Raw genomic sequence first — 21,818 nt, 5'->3', positions numbered from 1 at the left:
CATCCTTGTCTAGTGCCGGATTTCAAAGGGAATGCTTCCAGTTTTTGCCCATTCAGTATGATATTGGCTGTTGGTTTGTCATAAATAGCTTTTATTACTTTGAGATACGTTCCATCGATCCCGAGTTTATTGAGGGTTTTTAGCATAAAGGGCTGTTGAATTTTGTCAAATGCCTTCTCTGCATCAATTGAGATAATCATGTGGTTTTTGTTTTTGGTTCTGTTTATGTGGTGAATTACGTTTATAGACTTGCGTATGTTGAATCAGCCTTGCATCCCCGGGATGAATCCTACTTGATCATGATGAATAAGTTTTTTGATTTGCTGTTGCAGTCGGCTTGCCAATATTTTATTGAAGATTTTTGCATCTATGTTCATCATGGATATTGGCCAGAAGTTTTCTTTTCTTGTTGGGTCTCTGTCGGGTTTTGGTATCAGGATGATGTTGGTCTCATAAAATGATTTGGGAAGGGTTCCCTCTTTTTGGATTATTTGGAATAGTTTTAGAAGGAATGGTACCAGCTCCTCTTTGTGTATCTGGTAGAATTCGGCTGTGAACCCATCTGGACCTGGGCTTTTTTTGTGTGGTAGGCTCTTAATTGCTGCCTCGACTTCTGACCTTGTTATTGGTCTATTCATAGTTTCAGCTTCCTCCTGGTTTATGCTTGGGAGGACACAGGAGTCCAGGAATTTATCCATTTCTTCCAGGTTTACTAGTTTATGTGCATAGAGTTGTTTGTAATATTCTCTGATGATGGTTTGAATTTCTGTGGAGTCTGTGGTGATTTCCCCTTTATCATTTTTTATTGCATCTATTTGGTTGTTCTCTCTTTTATTTTTAATCAATCTGGCTAGTGGTCTGTCTATTTTGTTGATCTTTTCAAAAAACCAGCTCTTGGATTTATTGATTATTTGAAGGGTTTTTCGTGTCTCAATCTCCTTCAGTTCAGCTCTGATCTTAGTTATTTCTTGTCTTCTGCTGGGTTTTGAGTTTTTTTTATCTTGCTCCTCTAGCTCTTTCAATTTTGACGATAGGGTGTCAATTTTGGATCTCTCCATTCTCCTCATATGGGCACTTATTGCTATATACTTTCCTCTAGAGACTGCTTTAAATGTGTCCCAGAGATTCTGGCATGTTGTGTCTTCGTTTTCATTGGTTTCGAAGAACTTCTTTATTTCTGCCTTCATTTCATTGTTTACCCAGTCAACATTCAAGAGCCAGTTGTTCAGTTTCCATGAAGCTGTGCGGTTCTGGGTCGGTTTCTGAATTCTGAGTTCTAACTTGATTGCACTATGATCTGAGAGGCTGTTTGTTATGATTTCAGTTGTTTTACATTTGCTGAGCAGTGCTTTACTTCCAATTATGTGGTCAATTTTAGAGTAGGTGTGATGTGGTGCTGAGAAGAATGTATATTCTGTGGATTTGGGGTGGAGAGTTCTGTAAATGTCTATCAGGTTTGCTTGCTCCAGGTCTGAGTTCAAGCCCTGGATATCCTTGTTGATTTTCTGTCTGGTTGATCTGTCTAATATTGACAGTGGAGTGTTAAAGTCTCCCACTATTATTGTGTGGGAGTCTAAGTCTCTTTGTAAGTCATTAAGAACTTGCCTTATGTATCTGGGTGCTCCCATATTGAGTCCATATATGTTTAGGATCGTTAGCTCTTCTTGTTGTATCGATCCTTTTACCATTATGTAATGGCCTTCTTTGTCTCTTTTGATCTTTGTTGCTTTAAAGTCTATTTTACCAGAGATGAGAATTGCAACTCCTGCTTTTTTTTGCTCTCCATTTGCTTGGTAAATCTTCCTCCATCCCTTTATTTTGAGCATTTGTGTATCCTTGCATGTGAGATGAGTTTCCTGGATACAGCACACTGATGGGTTTTGGATTTTTATCCAATTTGCCAGTCTGTGTCTTTTGATTGGTGCATTTAGTCCATTTACATTTAGGGTTAATATTGTTATGTGTGAATTTGATACTGCCATTTTGATGCTAGCTGGCTGTTTTGCCTGTTAGTTGTTGTAGATTCTTCATTATGTTGATGCTCTTTAGCATTCAGTGTGATTTTGGAATGGCTGGTACTGGTTGTTCCTTTCTATGTGTAGTGCCTCTTTTAGGAGCTCTTGTAAAGCAGGCCTGGTGGTGACAAAATCTCTGAGTACTTGCTTGTTCGCAAAGGATTTTATTTTTCCTTCACTTCTGAAGCTCAGTTTGGCTGGATATGAAATTCTGGGTTGAAAGTTCTTTTCTTTAAGGATGTTGAATATTGGCCCCCACTCTCTTCTGGCTTGTAGTGTTTCTGCCGAGAGATCTGCTGTGAGTCTGATGGGCTTCCCTTTGTGGGTGACCCGACCTTTCTCTCTGGCTGCCCTTAGTATCTTCTCCTTCATTTCCACCTTGTTGAATCTGACGATTATGTGCCTTGGGGTTGCTCTTCTTGCGGAATATCTTTGTGGTGTTCTCTGTATTTCCTGCATTTGAGTGTTGGCCTGTCTTGCTAGGTGGGGGAAATTTTCCTGGATGATGTCCTGAAGAGTATTTTCCAGCTTGGCTTCATTCTCTTCGTCCCCTTCTGGTACACCTATCAAACGTAGGTTAGGTCTTTTCACATAGTCCCACATTTCTTGGAGACTTTGTTCATTCCTTTTTGCGCTTTTTTCTCTAATCTTGGTTTCTCGTTTTATTTCATTGAGTTGGTCTTCGACTTCAGATATTCTTTCTTCTGCTTGGTCAATTCGGCTATTGAAACTTGTGCATGCTTCGCGAAGTTCTCGTATTGTGTTTTTTAGCTCCTTTAATTCATTCATATTCCTCTCTAGGTTATCCATTCTTGTTATCATTTCCTCAAATCTTTTTTCATATCTTTTTTCAAGGTTCTTAGTTTCTTTGCATTGATTTAATACATGTTCTTTTAGCTCACAGAAGTTTTTCATTATCCACCTTCTGAAGTCTAATTCCGTCATTTCATCACAGTCATTCTCCGTCCAGCTTTGTTCCCTTGCTGGTGAGGAGTTTTGGTCCTTTCTAGGAGGCGAGGTGTTCTGGTTTCGGGTGTTTTCCTCCTTTTTGCGCTGGTTTCTTCCCATCTTTGTGGATTTATCCACTTGTCGTCTGCGTAGTTGCTGACTTTTTGATTGGGTCTCTTAGTGGACACCCGGATTGTTGATAATGAAGTATTTCTGTTACTTGGTTTTCCTTCTACCAGTCTAGCCCCTTCACTGTATGACTGCTGAGGTCCACTCCAGGCCCTGCTTGTCTGGGGTGCACCTATAGCAGCTGCGGAACAGTGAGGGATGCTACCAGTTTCTTTTTCTACTATCTTTGTCCCAGGATGATGCCTGCCAACTGTCAGTCTTTTGGATATAGAGGGGTCAGGGAGCTGCTTGAGGAGACAGTCTGTACTCTATATGAGCTCAATTGTTCAGCTGTGAGCTCTGTTGTTCATTCAGGGCTGTTAGGCTGCTATGTTTGATTCTGCTGCAACAGAGGTCATTAAAAAACCCTTTTTTTCTCAAATGCTCTGTCTCGGGGGGTTGGGGCTTTGTTTTTGGATGTCGGTTGAGGTGTCCTGCCCAGCTAGGAGGCAGTCTAGTCACTTTTTGACTGCCAAGGCTCCGCCCTGTTGTTGTGAGGTTCGCCCTGTTGCTGCAGGCTCTTGCTCTTCTGCTGCGGTCTCCGCCATGGGCTGCGCCCTGCGGCAGAATCTCTCTGTTGTAGCGGGTTGCCTCGGCAACGGCGGTTGCGTCAGCAGTGGGCGTGTATCTCAGTAGGGGCGGGTTGCCTCGGCAACTGCAGGCTGAGTCAGCAGTGGGCGTGTATCTCAGTTGGGGCGGGTTGCCTCGGTAGTGTTGGATGCCCCTCCCCCACGGAGCGTCTCAGGGACCGTATCCACGGCGAGCGTTTGGAATCGCCATTTTGTCTGTCCCGCTGTGCTACCCCTAACGCTGTGTCCCTGCAATCCCCTGGGCTGGCCCACTGTCCAAGTCCCCTTTAGTCTCAAGTTCAGCCGTCTCAAGTCTCAGGTTGCCAGTTCAACAGGGCACCCGGACAAGCGCGCCCTGTGGGGAGTGCTGGGTAGGGCCGGCTGCCACCACCCCAGCTGCCGGCTTCTCCAAGTAGATCCTCTGCGTGGTGTCCCACGTCTCCTTTATACTTGGGAATATCCCCGTTCTGTGGGCAACAAAGATCAGTCTGAAAATGCAGCTCTGACTCACCTCTCTGTGGATTAACCGAGAGCTTCAATCCTGGGTTGTTCTCACAGCGCCATCTTGAGTCCCCCTTGAATAGGTTTTCAATTATTAAAGGAAAAAAGAAATAAGCTGTTATTTGTTAAGGTAAGTTGACACTTTGAATTGAAAAGAATTTTTTCCATATATTCAGAGAAAAGCTTTTTAATTAGATACTATAAGGAACTGACTTGAATTTGTAAAGATGTATAAATTAAAATGATGAATTAAGCAGTTTGGCTGGGCACGGTGGCTCATGCCTGTAATCGCAGCCTTTTGGGAGGCTGAGGCAAGCGGATCACTTGAGGTCAGGAGTTGGAGAGCAGCCTGGCCAACATGGCAAAATCCCCTCTCTAGTAAAAACACAAAAATTAGCTGGGAGTGATGGTGTGTGCCTATAATCTTAGCTACTCAGGAGGCTGAGGCATGAGAATCACTTCAACCCAGAAGGCAGAGGTTGCAGTGAGCCAAGATTGCGCCACTGCACTCCAGCCTGGATGACAGAGTGAGACTCCATCTCAGAAAAAAAAGAGAAAGATTGATTAGGTGGTTTATATAAGAGGAACCATAAATAAATCATTGAAAAATTATTCCACTTCATATGAGACATATACATGTCTATTGAATGATGAATGGAAAAAAAAAAAACTTAAGCTGTATCCCTGGGTCTACTAAACTAATACATATAAATGAAACTGATAAAACTTTATTGGTTGAACTTTGTGAATATTAATATATACATTTTTGATGTAATTAACTAGGGGGAGTGGATGAAAAAAACGTAACCAGAACCTTAAAACTAATAGTTTTTTCAAAAAAAATACAACAGTTATTTTAAACTCAGGGGTACTGTGCAGGTTTGTTACTGTGTGTCATGCTGAGGTTCGGAATGTGATTGATCCCATCATCCAGGTGGTGAGCATAGTACCCAGCGGTTAGGTTTTCAACCCTTGTTCTCCTTCTTCCCTTCCTCCTTTTGGGGTCTCCAATGTCTGTTGTTTCCTTTTTGTCTCCACGTGTACCCAACATTTAGCTCCTGCTTATAAGTCGGAACATGCAGTACTGCAGCCTCACCAGCATCTGTATTTTGACTTTTTAGTAGTAGTCATTCTAACTGATGTGACATGGTATCTCACAGTGGTTTTGATTTACATTTCACTGATGATGAGTGATGTGTTGAGCATTGTTTCATATGCTTGTTGGCTGCACATGTCTTCTTTTGAGAAGTGTGTGTTCACGTCCTTTGTCCACTTTTTAATGGTGTTTGGTTTTTGCTTGTTGACTTTTGTTCAAGTTCCTTATAGATTCTGGATATTGGATTTTTGTTAGAAAAAAATACTCACAATTCTTAAATAATTGTGAATATTTTCTCCCATTCTGTAAGATGTCTGTTGATAGTTTATTTTGCTGTATAGAAGCTCTTCAATGAGGTCTCACTTGTCTAGTTTTGTTTTCTTTCTTTTTTTTTTTTTTTTAAATAAACTCATTATATGCCATTGAGATAAGCCATTGAAGACAAACTGAATGTGGCCAATTCAAAGAGAATTTAAGATTTATCACTGTTTTTTTTTTTAAAGAAAAAAAGGAGAGAAGGAGAGGAAGAAAGAGGAAGAAAAAGAGGGAGAGAGAACAGAAATATTGCTTTATTCTAAAAATGGGTATTAATAATGGCCGATCAATATTTTGTGTATTTAAAGTGGAGAATGTATATTTTGTGTATTTAAAGTGGAGAGCTCTATAAATATTTATTAAGTTTACTTGTTCTGGATCTGTGTTCAAGTCCTGTATATCCTTACTGATTTTCTGTCTCGTTGAATCTAAATCTCTTCATGGGTCTTATGTATCTGGGTGTTAGGATCGTTAGCTCTTATTGTTGCATTGATCCTTTTACCACTGTATCTTTGTTGCTTTGAAATCTATTTATCAAATGTGAGAATTGCAACTCCTGCTTTTTGTTTATTTATTTATTTTTGCTCTACATTTGGTTGGTAAATTTTTCTCCAACCCTTTGTTTTGAGTCTTTGTGTATCTTTGGATATAAAATGGGTCTGGATGTAGCATACCTTTAGGTTTTTGCTGTATCTTTTGATTGGGGGATTTAGTCGATTTAAATTTAGGGTTACTGCCATTTGATGTTAACTGGCTATTTTATCTATTCGTTGATGTAAATTCTTTATGTTGATGCTCTTTACTTTTTGGTATATTTTTAGAAAGGCTAATACTGGTTTTTCCTTTCTATGTGTAATGCTTCTTTCAGAAGTTCTTGTAAAGCAGGCCTGGTGGTAATAAAATCTCTGAGTACTTGCTTGTTCATAAAAGATTTTATTTTTCCTTCAGTTGTGAAGCTTAGTTTGGCAGGATATGAAATTCTGGTCTGAAAGTTCTGTTCTTTAAGGATGTTGAATATTGGCCCCCACTCTCTTCTGGCTTGTAGGGTTTCTACTGAAAGATCTGCTGTAAGTCTAATAGGCTTCCCTTTGTGGGTAACCTGACCTTTCTTTCTAGCTGCCCTTAGTATATTCTCCTTCATTTCAACCCTGGTGAATCTAACGATTATGTGCCTTGGGGTTGCTCTTCTTGAGGAATATCTTTGTGGTGTTCTCTGTATTACCTGGGGTTGAATAGTGTCTTGCCTTGCTAGATTGGGAAAAGTTTCCTGGATAATATCCTGAAGAGTAGTTTTTAGGTTGGATTTATTCTCTCCATCACATTCAGGTACACCTATCAATCGTAGATTAGGTCTTTTCACATAGTCCCATATTTCTTGGAGACTTTGCTCATTCCTTTTTATCCTTTTTTCTCTATTCTTGTCTTCTCGTTTTATTTCATTAAGTTGGTCTTCAACCTCTGATATCCTTTATTCTGCTTGATCAATTCGGCTATTCAAACTTGTGCATATTTCACTAAGTTCTCGTGTTGTATTTTTCAACTCCGTTAGTTCATTTATATTCCTCTCTATATTGTCTATTCTTTTTAGCATTTCATCAAACCTTTTTTCAAAGTTCTTAGTTTCTTTATGTTGGGTTAGAACAAGTTATTTTAACTCCCAGAATTTTCTTATCATCCACCTTCTGAAGCCTACTTCAGATAATGGAACACAGTCCTTTTCCATCAGGGCTTGTTCCGTTGCTGAGGAGGAACTACAATCCCCTGTAGAGGGAGAGGGATTCTGATTTTGGGTATTCTCGGCCTTTTTAGGATGGTTTCTTCCCTTTATTATGAATTTATCCATCTGTCGTCTTTACAATTACCGCCTTTCTAGTTAGGTTTCTGAGTGGACGTCCAATTTATTGATTCCCAGTGCTGGGATCCGAGCAACCCACTGCGCTGGCCAAAATAGCAGCGATAAGACTGATGGTGCTCTTCTGCCCGGGAGTCTCTGGTCTGGCTTCCTTCTTGAGTCCCTAACAAGTGGCTCTGCCCTCCCAGAGCTCCAAACACCGGTCAGTAGGGGAACCAGTCCTGTTTACTCTGCATGAAAAGCTGCCGTGCTGAGGCACCGGCAAAACCGCTGCGCTGGCCACAAGAGTTGCGCTGGCGACCCGTGGGGCTCCTCCACTGAAAATCTTCTGATCCGTGAGTGACGAAAATTCGTCTGAAAGTGTGGCATCCTCTTGTTCTCTGCGCTTTCACTGGGAGCTACAATCCCAAGCTGTTAGCGATCAGCCATCTTGGATCTCTCTCTAGTTTTGTTTTCATTGTGATTGCCATTGAGTTCTTAGCCATAAATTCTTTGCTAAAGCCTATGTCCAGAATGGTATTTCCTAGCTTTTCTTCTAGGACTTTTATAGTTTGACCTCTTATATTTAAATCTCTGATCCATCTTGAGTTAATTTTTGTATATAGCAGAAGGTAGGGGTCCAGTTTCATTCTTCTATGACTAGCCAGTCATCCCAGCTCCATTCATTGAATGGGGGGGGTCCTTTCCCCACTGCTTGTTCTTGTCGAATTTGTCAAAATCAAATAGTTATAGGTATACAGCTATAACAGTCTCTGTTTTTGTACCAGTACCATGCTGGTTTGTTTCCTTATAGTCTAAAGTCAGGTAATGTAATGCCTCCAGCTTTGTTCTTTTTTCTTAGGGTTGTTTCAACTGTTCAGGTTCTTCTTCGGATCCCATATGAATTTTTAAATATTTATTTCTAATTCTGTGAAGAGTGATATTTGTAGTTTGATAGGAATGACCATTGACTGTAGATTGTTTTGAGCAGTATGGACTTCTTTGTTTCTTTTTTTTTTTTTTTTGAGACAGCCTCATTCTGTTGCCCTCTTTTTTGAGACAGTCTCATTCTGTTGCCCAGACTGGAATACAGTGGCACAATCTCAGCTCACTGCAACCTCTGCCTCCGAGTTCAAGGGATTCTCATGCTCAGCCTCCCGAGTAGCTAGGATTACAGGCGTACGCAATCTCAGCTCACTGCAACCTCTGCCTCCAAGTTCAAGGGATTCTCATGCTCAGCCTCCCGAGTAGCTAGGATTACAGGTGTTTGCCACCATGCCCAGCTGATTTTTGTATTTGTGGTAGAGATGAGGTTTCACCATGTTGGCCAGGCTGGTCTAACTCCTGGCCTCAAGTGATCTGTCCACCTCAGTCGCTCAAAGTGCTGGGTATAAGCCATCATGACTGCTCCAGTTTTTGTAGAGATCGTTCACCTTTTTGGTTAGATGTATTCCTAGGTGGTTTTTTGTTGTTGTTGTTTGATTTGGCTTTCAGTTTGAATATTATTGATGTAGGTAAATACTACTGATTGTTTACATCGATTTTGAGTCCTGAAACTTTATTGAGGTTGCTTATCTGTCCTGGGAGCCTTTTTGTGGAGTCTTTAATGTTTTCTAGGTATAGAATCATTGTCAGCAAAGAGAGATAATTTGATTTATTTTCCTATTTGAATGCCTTTTCTTTCTTTCTCTTGCCTGATTGCTCTGGCTAGAACTTCCAGTACTGTGTTGAATAGGAGTGGTGAGAGGGGCATCCTTGTCTTGTTCCATTCCTTAAGGGAAATGCTTCCAGTTTTTGTCCCTTCAGAATGATGTTGGCTGTGAGTTTGTCATAGATTACTCTTATTGTTTTGAGGTATGTTTCTTCGATTCATAGTTTGTTGAGGGTTTTTATCATGAAGGGACATTGGATTTTATCAAAAGCATTTTCTTTGCCTATTGAGATAACCATATGTTTTTTGTTTTTAGTTCTGTTTATGTGGTAAATCACATTTATTGGTTTCTGTATAAATGTCTTTGGAAAAATAATTTGAGCAATCAAACTGTTTGACAGAAGTGTTTATAGTTATTTTTAAATTATTTTTTATTGTAAGATATGACTGAATTTACTATAATTATATATATATATTTAGGTTTCTGCTGTTGAAAGTAATGGCAAAACCGAAATTACTTTTGGACCAACCTAATAATGTCAGCTGAATGCAGTGGCTCACTCCAGTAATCCCAGCACTTTGGGAGGCTGAGATGGGTGGATCGCTTGAGATCAGGAGTTTGAGACCAGCCTGACTGACATAGCAAAACCCCATCTCTACCAAAAAAACAAAATCTATGTTAACATTACTAATCTGTATATAATGTAATAATTGACATTAAGTACCTTCATATTATTGTTACCAGTACCATTATTCATCTCCAGAATTTTTATTATCTCAAGCTGAAACTGTGTATAGCTCTATTATTTTTCATGATAATGGAGAAATTTTGATAAAGAATTATTTTAAATAGCATACAGGGAAGCATTCTGGATCTGAGGACTTGGATCTATGTCCTGACTGCCATTTACTTATCTGTATTATCTGATAGAATATCATTATCATTATTTTTCTATCTGTTGTTTAAAGGCTCACAATAAGTTTGCACTAAATAATGTACAATATTGATTTTGTGATTGATAAGGATCCAAAAAGGTTATAGAGTTTTCTGAATAGTTGATGGGTGTTTAAAAATAATTCCATGTGAAGTTAAATATATAATAAAGTTTACACTGGAAATTAACCATTAGCAAATTTTTGGAAGTAGTTTTAAAGGTACTGTCTGGATTGCATAAATTATTTTGAAATGTTTTTATTCAGTGTGATTTCAGTAAACTTGTTTATCTTTTCAGGTCTCTACAGCAGAACAATGTCGTTCTTCCCCCAAAAGTATGATTTGCTGCAATAAAAAATCCCTGTATCTTCCACAAGAAATGTCAGCTGTCTATATAGAATTCACAGAATATTACTATCCAGATGGAAAGGATTTTCCAAGTAAGAGCGTTTTCTATTATTATTTGTCCATTATTTGGGAAGGTGTTTTGTCTTGTTAATATTTTTGAGTTTTATAGATATGAAAAAAGAAATAAAACTATATTGTTCCTTATTTTATTATATTATTACTTTTTTAAGAAAAAGCATCTCACTATGTTGCCCAGGCTTGTCTCAAACTCCTGGGCTCAAGCAATACTCCTGCTTGGCCTCCCAAAGTGCCACTGTGCCTGGCCCCTATTGTTCTTCATTCTTATTGTGTATAGTACATAACTCTAGTCTAACAGTTTTACATGTTGTTATTATTTGTTCATGTATCCTTTTCCCTCCCTAGCTTGTAGAATCCTTGATGGCAGGAATCATGAGGGTTTTTGTTTTTGTTTTTGTTTTTTTTTAGATAGAGCCTTACTCTACCCAGTTCAGTGGTGTGATCTCGACTCACTGTAGTCTCAGCCTCCCGGGTTGAAGAGATTCTCGTGCCTCAGCCTTCTGAGTAGTTGGGATTACAGGCATGCACCACCACACCCAGCTAATTTTTCTGTATTTTTAGGAGAGACAGGGTTTCACCATGTTGGCCAGGCTAGTTTTGAACTCCTGACCTCAAGTGATCTGCCCACCTTGGACTCCCAAAGTGCTGGCATTATAGGCATGAGCCACCCCATCCAGCCCATCTGGTATTTGTGATTCATTTTATCCCAGATATTCAGTTAACTTTGTGCTTAATAGCTGTTTGTTAAAGAATCAGTGAAAGTTAGGTTATTTGTAGAATGAAGTTATTTGTTTCTCCATAGTAAAATTCCATTTATATTTCAGCTATATAACTCCATTTATATATTATTGAAGAAGTAATAGTTGAAGTTGTCCTTTTAGCTGTAGAGAATGTTTTTTGACTGTTTAAAATGCCCAAACATATACTTTGGGCATCTTTTGGCATTTGCTATTTTCAGAAACATTGAATTACATGAATTTTTATTTATAGAAGATTATTTGGCTTTCTAATACTAAAATGATTATACATTTGTATTCTTTGAATATTAAAACTCTTGGGTTTCCTAACATTAAAATGATTGTACATTGTATACTTTGAATATTGAAACTCTGTGCTATTGTCTCAGTTCCTCTAGGAATTCTTTTTTTTTTTCTCGGTGACAGAGTCTTGCTCTGTCACCCAGGCTGGAGTGCAGTGGCATGATCTTGGCTCACTGGAACCTCTGCCACCTGGGCCCAAGTGATTCTTGTGCCTCAGACTTCCAAGTAGCTGGGGCTACAGGTGCATGCCAACACTCCCAGCTAATTTTTGTATTTTTGGTAGAGATGGGGTTTCGCCATCTGGCCAGGCTGGTATCCAACTCCTGGCCTCAAGTGATCTGCCCATCTCAGAATTCTTAAATTAAATGTTGCCCTCTTTTATGTGATACTTTTTTCATTGGGTGAAAAATCACAGTTGAAAGTATTTAGATAAAATAGGTTATGTTATCAGAGGTAACAAGTTGTATGCCCTTTCTTTAAAAGTAGAACTCCAAAATACTTAGACCTACTTTGCCCATTTGTTTAACACTGATTTATTTATATATATTGTTTTTTTTCTGATACAGAGTTTTGCTCTGTTGCCCATGCTGGAATGCAGTGGCGCGATCTCAGTTCACTGCAACCTCCATCTCCCAGGTTCAAGCGATTCTCCTGCCTCAGCCTCCTGAGTAGCTAGGACTACAGGTGTGCACTACCACACCAGCTGATTTTTGGATTTTTTTTTTTTTTAGTAGAGGTGGGGTTTCTACATGGTGGCCAAGGTGATCTTGAGCTCCAGGACTCAAGTGATCTGCCCTACTTGGCCTCCCAAAGTGCTGGAATTATAGGCATAAGCCACTGTGCCCACCCTATTAATACATGTTTTTAGTTTCGCAAGGAACTTCTGATGCTCATACCATAGTTTTGCCTTTGTTGCTAGATTAAAAGATGGCATCCTGGGGATTACAAAGTTGTCCATCTATTTTATTGCTTTATTTCTAATTTGTGTTAAACTTCTGGCATCAGCTGGGTGCTATGGCTCATGCCTGTAATCCCAGCACTTTGGGAGGTTGAGGCTGGCGGATTGTCCAAGGTCGGGAGTTCGAGACCAGCAATGAAACCTCATCTCTATGAAAAATACAAAGTTAGCCAGGCGTGGTGGCACATGCCTGTAGTCCCAACTACTCAGGAGACTGAGGCAGAAGAATTGCTTGAACCTGGGAAGCAGAGGTTGCTGTGAGCCGAAATCATGCCATTGCACATCAGCCTGGGCAACAAGAGCAAAACGTCATCTCAAAACAGAAAACAAAACAAAACTTCTGGCATCTCATCCTATCTTCATGTTTTCAACAGTCTTTTGTGTTTTTTGTTTTGTTTTGTTTATCTGTGTGTATTTCTCATTTGTTTCTTTCAGCTGCCTTTCTAAGCAGATGAGAAAACTCAGATAGATGAAGACATTTGCTCAGCATCTTATAGGGAGTAAAAAGGCACAGTTGAAACTCAAGCATTGTCTTGTAAATCTTAATTCATTGTTTTTTTCCTCATTGTATTACACTACTCCTCTTTGCCCCTATGTTCACCATAACCATTGTCTGTTATTGCATAATCATAGTATTCCAGCCATGCCCCCATAAATGTTTTTTAAATGAGATATATAATTGGACAAGTAATATTTAAAAATTTTATCTTTAATTTTTATGTTAATTTTTTTTAACTTTCCTTAGGTTATTCAGGAACAGATAGTGTTTTGTTGCATGAGTAAGTTCTTTCGTGGTGATTTGTCAGATTCTAATACACCCATCACCTGAGCAGTATACACTGTACCTTATTTGTAGTCTTTTATCCTTCACCCCTTTTCCACCGTTTCCCCTGACTCCTCAAAGTCCATTGTATCATGCTTATGCCTTTACATCCTCATAGCTTAGCTCCCATTTACAAGGGAGAACATACGATGTTTGGTTTTTCATTCCTGAGCTACTTCACTTAGAATATTAGTCTCCAGTCTCATCCAGGTAGCTGCAAATGCCATTAATTCATTCCTTTTTATGGCTGAGTAGTATTCTGTCACACACACACCCCATAGTTTATCCACTCATTGATTGATGGGCATTTGTGTTGCTTCCACATTTTGCCATTGCAAATTGTACTGCTATAAACGTGTATGCGAGTATCTTGAATGACTTCTTTTTCTCTAGGTAGATACCCACTAGTGGGATTGCTGGATCAAATGGTAGTTCCATTTTTTGTGACAAAGTCTCACTCTGTCGCCCAGGCTGGCTTGCAGTGGTATGATCTTGGCTCACTGCAACCTCCGTTTCCTGGGTTCAAGTGATACTCCTGCCTCAGCCTCCTGAGTAGCTGGGACTACAGGTGTGCACCACTGCACCCAGCTAATTTTTGTATTTTTAGAGATGGGGTTTCACCATGTTGGCCAGGCTGGTCTCAAACTCATGACCTTGTGATCTACCCGCCTTGTCTTCCCAAAGTGCTGGCATTACAGGCATGAGCCACTGTATCCAGCCTACTTTTAGTGCTTTAAGGAATCTCCACACTGTTTTCCATAGTGGTTGTACTAGTTTATATTCCCACCAGCAGTGTAGAAGTGTTCTCTGTCACCTCATTTATGCCAACATCTATGTTTTGATTATGGCCATTCTTGTAGTAGTAAAGTGATATGACATTGTGGTTTTGATTTGCATTTCTTTGATCATTAGTGATGTGCATTTTTTCATATGTTTGTTGGCCATTTATATATGTTCTTTTGAGAATTGTCTGTTTATGTCCTTAGCCATCAATCCCTTTTTGGTGGGATTTTTTTTTTTTCTTGTTGATTTGAGTTCATTGTAACTTCTGGATATTAGTCCTTTGTCAGATATATATAGATTGTGAAGAGTTTTTTCCACTCTGTGGGTTGTCTGTTTACTCTGCTGACTGTTCCTTTTGCTATGCAAAAGCTTCTTTAGTTTAATTAAGTCCCAGCAATTTATCTTTGTTTTTATTACATTTCCTTTTAGATTCTTGGTCATAAAATCCTTGCATAAGCCAGTGTATAGAAGGGTGTTTCCAATGTTATCTTCTAGATTTTTAGAGTTTCAGGGCTTAGATTCAAGTCCTTAATCCATCTTGAATTGATTTTTATATAAGGTGAGAGTTGAGGATCCAGTTTCATTCTTCTACATATGGCAAGCCAATTATCCCATCATCATTTGTTGAAAAGGGTGTCCTTTCCCCACTTTATGTTTTTGTTTGCTTTGTTGAAGATCAGTTGGTTGTAAGTATTTGGGTTCATTTCTGGATTCTCTATTCTGTTCCATTGATCTGTGTGCCTATTTTTATACTGATACCATGCTGTTCTGGTGATTGTGGCCTTATAGTATAATTTAAAATCAGGTAATACGATGCCTTCAGTTTTGTTCTTTTTGCTTAGTCTTGCTTTGGCTATGCGGGCTCTTTTTTGGTTCTATATGAATTTTAGAATTGTTTTTTCTAGTCCTGTGAAGAATTGTGGTATTTTGATGGGAATTGCATTGAATTTGTAGATTGCTTTTGGCAATATGGTCATTTTCTCAGTATTGATTCTACCCATCAATGAGCATGGGATGTATTTCCATTTGTTTGTGTCGTCTGTGATTTCTTTCAGCAGTGTTTTGTAGTTTTACTTGTAGAGGTCTTTCACCTCCTTGGTTAGGTATATTCCTAAGTATTTCATTTTATTGTTTTATAAATAAATAAGTATTTCATTTTATTGTTTTATAGCTATTGTAAAAGGGGTTAAGTTCTTTGATTCTCAGCTTGGTCACTGTATATAGAAGAGCTACTGATTTGTGTATATTAATTTTGTATCTGGAAACTGCTGAATTCTTTTATCAGTTCTAGGAGCTTTCTGGAGGAGTCTTTAGGATTTTCTAGGTAAACGATGATCATATCATCAGTAAACGGTGACGGTTTGACTTCCTCTTTATCTTTTTGGATGCCCTTTATTATTTCTCTCTTGTCTGATTATTCTGCCTAGGACTTCTAGTACTTTGTTGAAGAGGAGTGGTGAAGAGTTGGCATCCTTGTCTTGTTCCAGTTCTCAGAGGGAAAGCTTTCAACTTTTCCCCATTGAGTATTATGTTGACTTGCTGTAACACATACCACAGACTGGGTGGGTTAAACAACAGAAATTTATTGTCTCACAGTTCCGAGACTAGAGGTCCAAGATGGTCTTCAGCAGGATTGTTTCTTCTGAGACTGCTCTCCTTGTAGATCGCTATCTTCCCCCTTTGGTTTCACATGGTCTTCAGTGTGTGTGTGTGTCTGTGTGTGTGTGTCTATCCTGTTCTGCTCTTATAGGGATATGAGTCATATTGAACTAGGGCCACCCATTTTATCATAATTGTCTCTTTAAAGGCTTTAGCTCCAAATACATTGTGAGCTACTGGGGGATAGGACTTCAGTAAATGAATTTTAGAGGGTTTAATTCAATCCATAGCAATAAGTATAGCGTTGTTAGTCTTGTTTTTAATGCGTTTCTTTTACATACTTAATTTGCACCCTTCTCCTTTCCCTTAGTGATGTCAGAATACTGAAGGTTTCTACAAGCTGATTTTAACTATTATTGACTACATACTAATCTATTTTATAAGTAGACCTCTGATGGAAACTGCATATAGATCTTTCTACTGCTTAGTTTCCTGGGTTCCTTTCTCAGTCCCAGATCTGCTCTCAGGGTTCTTTCTGTGCTCTAGCTCTTGGGCAGCATTTTTGCTCCCTATTCTGCTCTGTGGCTACCATCATCACTCAATCTGTGTGTTGAGATATTTCCTCTTCTTTCCTTCCAGAGTGTGATGCGGTCTCTGCAGCACCCACTTTATTTCTATTCCCAGAGGCAAGCATCTCTACCGCACAATTGCATGTCTCTGATAGACTTGAATTATAATTTTTCTTTGTTTGTATCTGTCTCATGTAATAAACTATGAACTTTCAAGGGAAAGGGACCATGCCCTATTTGTTTTTGTGTTCTTTGTGCTTAGGGTAAGACAGACAATGTAGTTGACATTCAGTGACTCTTAAAGGAAAGTGAATGAATAAATGAATTATATAAGCAAATAAACCCTATTCACGACATTGTTACGTGTTCTCTCTCTACTGATATCTTACACCTTAGATTTATTTTTCTTAAATTTAGTCTAAGTGTTCTAGATATGCATAATTTTAGCTTTGGTAGAAATAAATATGTCTGAATTTTTAGAATAAAGGATCTTCATCAAGGTGCTCTGAAAACAAAATGGCTTTTATGGTAGAAAAATATGTATATTTCAGGAAGTGATGTACCCTCTAATTGTAAATATTAGTTTGTTTTGGGAGAGCTGTGAAAAAGAGTGCATTCCCTTTATTATTCAGGAGATACTTGATATTCTAGATATTCTAGGCCTTGATTAAAGTGGGGAATAAATTTGTGCGTGGTCCCTTCTTTCAAGGAGTTTCTGCTAGCATAACACTTTCATAAGAAATTGGTCATTAGACTTAGTTCTGTCATTTTATAGGATTTAGATTAAGATTCAGCTTGTAAAGTCTTTACAGAAATAGGTGATCGAGGACCACTATGATGTGTTACTTCATCAAGAAGATAGTATTTTTAGAAGTTTGCTTCTTGGTGAATACAACCTTAGGAAAGAAATTGAAATAATGCTTCTTGTTTTATGCAGTTAGTTTTAGATTAATTTATATATTCAAATTTTGTGTTTTATAGAATTATATTTTAAAATATTAAAAAATTTTTTCAGTGAGGCATGGAAAACTTTTTTTGTCTAAATGTGTTTGCTGTCATTCACATATATCACTTTGATTTTATAAGTAACACCTCAAATTTATATTATGAGAGAATAAATCTGACTAAACATGAATTTTTTGTTTTCAGGGAAGATTTAGAACCATCCAATTAAAAATTTAAAAAACAAAAATCTTTTCTCCACAGTTCCATCTCCCAACCTGTATAGCCAGCTGAATGCACTACAGTTTACTGTGGATGAAAGAAGCATTCTATGGTTGAATCAATTTCTGTTGGATTTAAAACAGAGTCTTAATCAGTTCATGGCTGTGTACAAGTTGAATGACAATTCAAAATCTGATGAGCACGTTGATGTTCGAGTTGATGGCTTAATGCTAAAGGTATCATACAAGCAGTAGCAATGATTTAATTCAATTTTGTCTTTTTATTTTATGATTTATTGTGTACATATATGTATGTCACATTCATTTTTCATGTTATGTTTTTGAAAAGATAATTGTCTTCTGGTGGTCATTTAAGTTCTTTTTACGCAGTTTAATAAAAAGACTTGATGGGAAGAGTTAGTGTTTTATGTCTTAATAAGAAAGTAGTATTTTGGGGGAAAGGTCAAGAAGAAGAATTTCTTAGCTAAGTCATGTTCTCTTATCTTCAAGATGTATGGATTTGCCAGTTGGATGACATTAATTTTTCTTCTCTTCTAGTTTGTCATTCCTTCTGAAATGAAATCTGAATGTCATCAAGATCAGCCACGTGCAATTTCTATTCAGAGTTCTGAAATGATTGCCACAAATACAAGGCACTGTCCACACTGTCGACATTCTGACCTAGAAGCTTTGTTTCAAGACTTTAAAGATTGTGATTTTTTTAGTAAAACATATACCAGCTTCCCCAAATCTTGTGACAGTTTTAATCTTTTACATCCAATTTTTCAGAGACATGCTCATGAGCAAGATACGAAAATGCATGAAGTTTATAAAGGAAATATTACTCCCCAATTGAATAAAAACACTCTTAAAACTTCTGCTGCCATGGATGTTTGGGCTGTGTACTTTTCTCAATTTTGGATAGATTATGAAGGGATGAAAAGTGGAAAAGGACGGCCAATAAGTTTTATAGACTCATTCCCTCTTTCCATTTGGATTTGTCAACCAACAAGATATGCAGAGTCACAAAAAGAGCCACAGAGTTGTAATCAAGTATCTCTAAATACATCACAAAGTGAATCTAGTGATCTGGCTGGCCGATTGAAGCGGAAGAAGCTCTTAAAGGAGTATTATAGTACAGAGTCTGAGCCCTTGACAAATGGTGGTCAGAAACCTTTATCAGATACATTTTTCAGATTTTCCTCTTCCTCATCAGAGGCAGATATTCATGTCCTAGTTCATGTTCATAAACATGTCAGTATACAGATTAATCACTACCAGTATCTGCTCCTGCTTTTCCTGCATGAGTCACTTATCCTGCTTTCAGAGAACTTAAGGAAAGATGTAGAAGCTGTGACTGGCAGTCCTGCTAGTCAGACATCCATTTGTATTGGAATTTTACTTAGAAGTGCAGAACTGGCTCTTTTGCTCCATCCAGTGGATCAAGCAAATACTCTTAAGTCTCCTGTTTCTGAAAGTGTGAGCCCAGTGGTTCCTGATTATTTGCCTACAGAAAATGGGGATTTTTTGTCTTCAAAAACAAGTAGGGATGTAAATAGAAGTATTACTGTTAATTATATGTCGGACAACAGATCTATGAGTGTTGACCTTAGCCATGTCTCTTTAAAGGATCCTTTGCTTTTTAAATCAGCTAGTGATACAAATCTGCAAAAAGGCATTTCTTTTATGGACTATTTATCAGATAAACATTTAGGGAAAATAAGTGAAGATGAAAGTAGTGGACTTGTTTACAAAAGTAGCTCAGGAGAAATGGGATCAGAAATAAGTGACAAAAAGGATTCATTTTATACAGATTCAAGTAGTATTTTAAACTACAGAGATGATTCTAATATGCTGTCATTTGATAATGATGGTAATCAAAACATACTTTCAAATAGTTTAACTAGTAAAGGAAATGAAACCATAGAGTCGATCTTTAAAGCTGAAGATTTGCTTCCAGAAACAGCTTCGCTCTCTGAAAACGTAGAAATCAGTAAAGAAGAGACCCCTGCAGTTAGAACACTTAAATCACAGTTATCTTTAAGGTAACAACATTTTATTGGCCTTATAAAAAATTATTTTATGTTGCCGAGTGTGTGTACCTGTGAGTGTATTTTGGTTTTGTTTTTGTTTTATCAATTAAAATACCATTTATTACAGTAAAATGGTATATGTGCATCATAGAAAATTAGAAAATACAAGTAAGGAAAAACTTAAAAATTAAGCCTTCACATTGTCACCATCAGAGATCCCCTAAGTTAACTATATAGTAAATATATTTCTTAACTTTGTTAGGCATGTATTATACATAATATGTGGTTTGATATATTTTTGACCAAAACAAGATTATACTGTTTAGCACCTGCTTTCTTTTTTCTTTTTTTTTAATTGTACTTTAGTTTCTGGGATACATGTACAGATCATGCAGGATTGTTGCATGTGTGTTTTGTTTTGAGGCAGACAACCTCATGACAAAATATGACATTGTTAACATGTGGAAGAGTAGATGTTTCAAAATATGAAAACACTTTGTGGTTATATGTTTAAATATAATTTAGGCTATGGATGCCATATACATAGTTTTAATTTTGTTAGAAGCATCTTTTAAGATAGAATTTTTTTCTTTATATGTAATAACTTTCTAATAATTTTGTTAACAGTGGAAAGCCTAGGGAACGTTACCCACCCAACGTGGCTCCTCTCTGTGTTTCTTATAAGAATATGAAAAGAAGCTCTTCACAAATGTCATTGGATACCATTTCATTAGACAGCATGATATTGGAAGAACAGTTGTTAGAAAGTGATGGAAGTGATAGCCATATGTTTTTGGAAAAAGGTAAAGTGATATGGTTTAATAATTTATATTACGTACATACACCTTAGGAGAAAAGGGATGCTTTTGGTTATATTCAGTAATTGTTAACAATTTCCATGCTTTTTAAAGTTATTGAACATAACAAAATAACTGAATATTTTTACTTATATTCAATAATTGTTATTGAATTGTTAATATTTAGTTATTTTTAGTTAAATTCAGTAATTATTCATTATAGCCCCCAAAAGACTTATTTATATATACCTGGACTAAATAAGAGTACCTAACTTTCTTCTAATGGTTGTTCCACTGTTTCTTTTAACCAGATACTCCTGCCTCTCTATGACTGACATCCAGCAATTATTTGTATCCAGTCATTTAAACCATAAGGCAGCCAACATTAAGGCTACCAGCCTCTATTACAGAGACTCCTATATTTGGAAATTTGATTAGGTGGGCTTAATTTGCATGGTGAATTCTGCTGATTTACAAAATCAGGATTCTTTCACATACGTGATAGTGTATGGTGGAACTACATGATTTCCCCATTTTATTGAGAGACAACCAGTGCTCCAGTAAAGACTGCTAGGAATGACTTAGAAGGTGTTAGTTGCATCGTCATCACTAAAGCATTAGGGAGTTTGTGAACAGGAATTAGAAGTATGGGAAATAGTCAGAAAGTAGTTGCTACAGATGCAAAAACACAGAAGACCAGTGGCAAATGTGAATTACCTTCTTTTTTCATTTTTTCTTTTTTTGGAGAGGGAGCCTCACTCTGTCACCCAGGCTGGGGTGCAGTGTTGTGATCTCAGCTCACTGCAACTTCCGCCTCCTGGATTCAAGCAATTCTCCTGCCTCAGCCTCCTGAGTAGTTGGGATTGCAGGTGTATACCACCATGCCCAGCTAATTTTGTATTTTTATTAGAGATGGGGTTTTGCCATGTTGGCCAGGCTGGTCTTGAACTCCTGACCTCAAATGATCCGTGTGCCTTGGTGTCCTAAAATGCTGGGAGTACAGGCATGAGCCACCACACCTGGCCTCAATTACTTTCTATTTGAAAGGAAATAAGCCTATTGATTTAGTTGAAAAGTTTAAATCATTAGTAATATAATTAATATAGCAAGTATGGAATAAGTAATAATATAACATAACAGGTATTATTAACATAAGTACCATAATAGTAGCTACCATTTATTGCCAGGCACTGTCTGTTTTGTTCTGCTATCACAGAATACCACAGACAGGGTAATTTATAAAGAACAGAAGTTTATTTCTTACAGTTCTGGAGGAAGTCCAAGATCAAACCTCATCAAATTGTAAAGGTTGCATCCTCTGGAGGGCAAGAGAAGCTGACTTAAGCCTCTTTTGTAAGGGTCTTAATCCCTTCATGTAGGGGCCTGCTCTCATTGGCTGATCACCTGTTAAATGCCCCACCTCTTAGGACTATCACTATGGCAACACATGAATTTTGAAGGGACACATTCAAACCATTGCAGGTGCTTAAATAATTCACTTCTGTTAATTTGAATTACAACCCTATAGTAATAGAAGCTAACATTTATTGAGCATTTACTTTGTGTTGATACCATTCTGTATGCTTTGTATATATATTA

At 37.8% G+C, this 21,818-nt stretch overlaps 1 protein-coding gene across 5 annotated transcripts in view; it reads left to right on the top strand.

The window, feature by feature from the left end:
• BLTP3B (bridge-like lipid transfer protein family member 3B) overlaps positions 1-21,818 on the top strand; it is a 94,543-nt gene that overhangs the window by 56,760 nt on the left and 15,965 nt on the right. For all 5 annotated transcript variants that reach the window (XM_078337103.1, XM_002752898.7, XM_078337102.1 and 2 more), the window contains 4 exons: positions 10,327-10,468; positions 17,433-17,626; positions 17,948-19,434; positions 20,050-20,225. In XM_078337103.1, the coding sequence (XP_078193229.1) occupies positions 10,327-10,468; positions 17,433-17,626; positions 17,948-19,434; positions 20,050-20,225 (1,999 nt within the window). The remainder of the gene's footprint in view (positions 1-10,326; positions 10,469-17,432; positions 17,627-17,947; positions 19,435-20,049; positions 20,226-21,818) is intronic.

The sequence above is a fragment of the Callithrix jacchus genome, chromosome 9 (genome assembly GCF_049354715.1).
Source record: "Callithrix jacchus isolate 240 chromosome 9, calJac240_pri, whole genome shotgun sequence".
NCBI lineage: Eukaryota > Metazoa > Chordata > Mammalia > Primates > Cebidae > Callithrix > Callithrix jacchus.
Note: the sequence above shows the minus strand (reverse complement) of the source record. Positions and strands in the feature narration are given on the sequence as shown.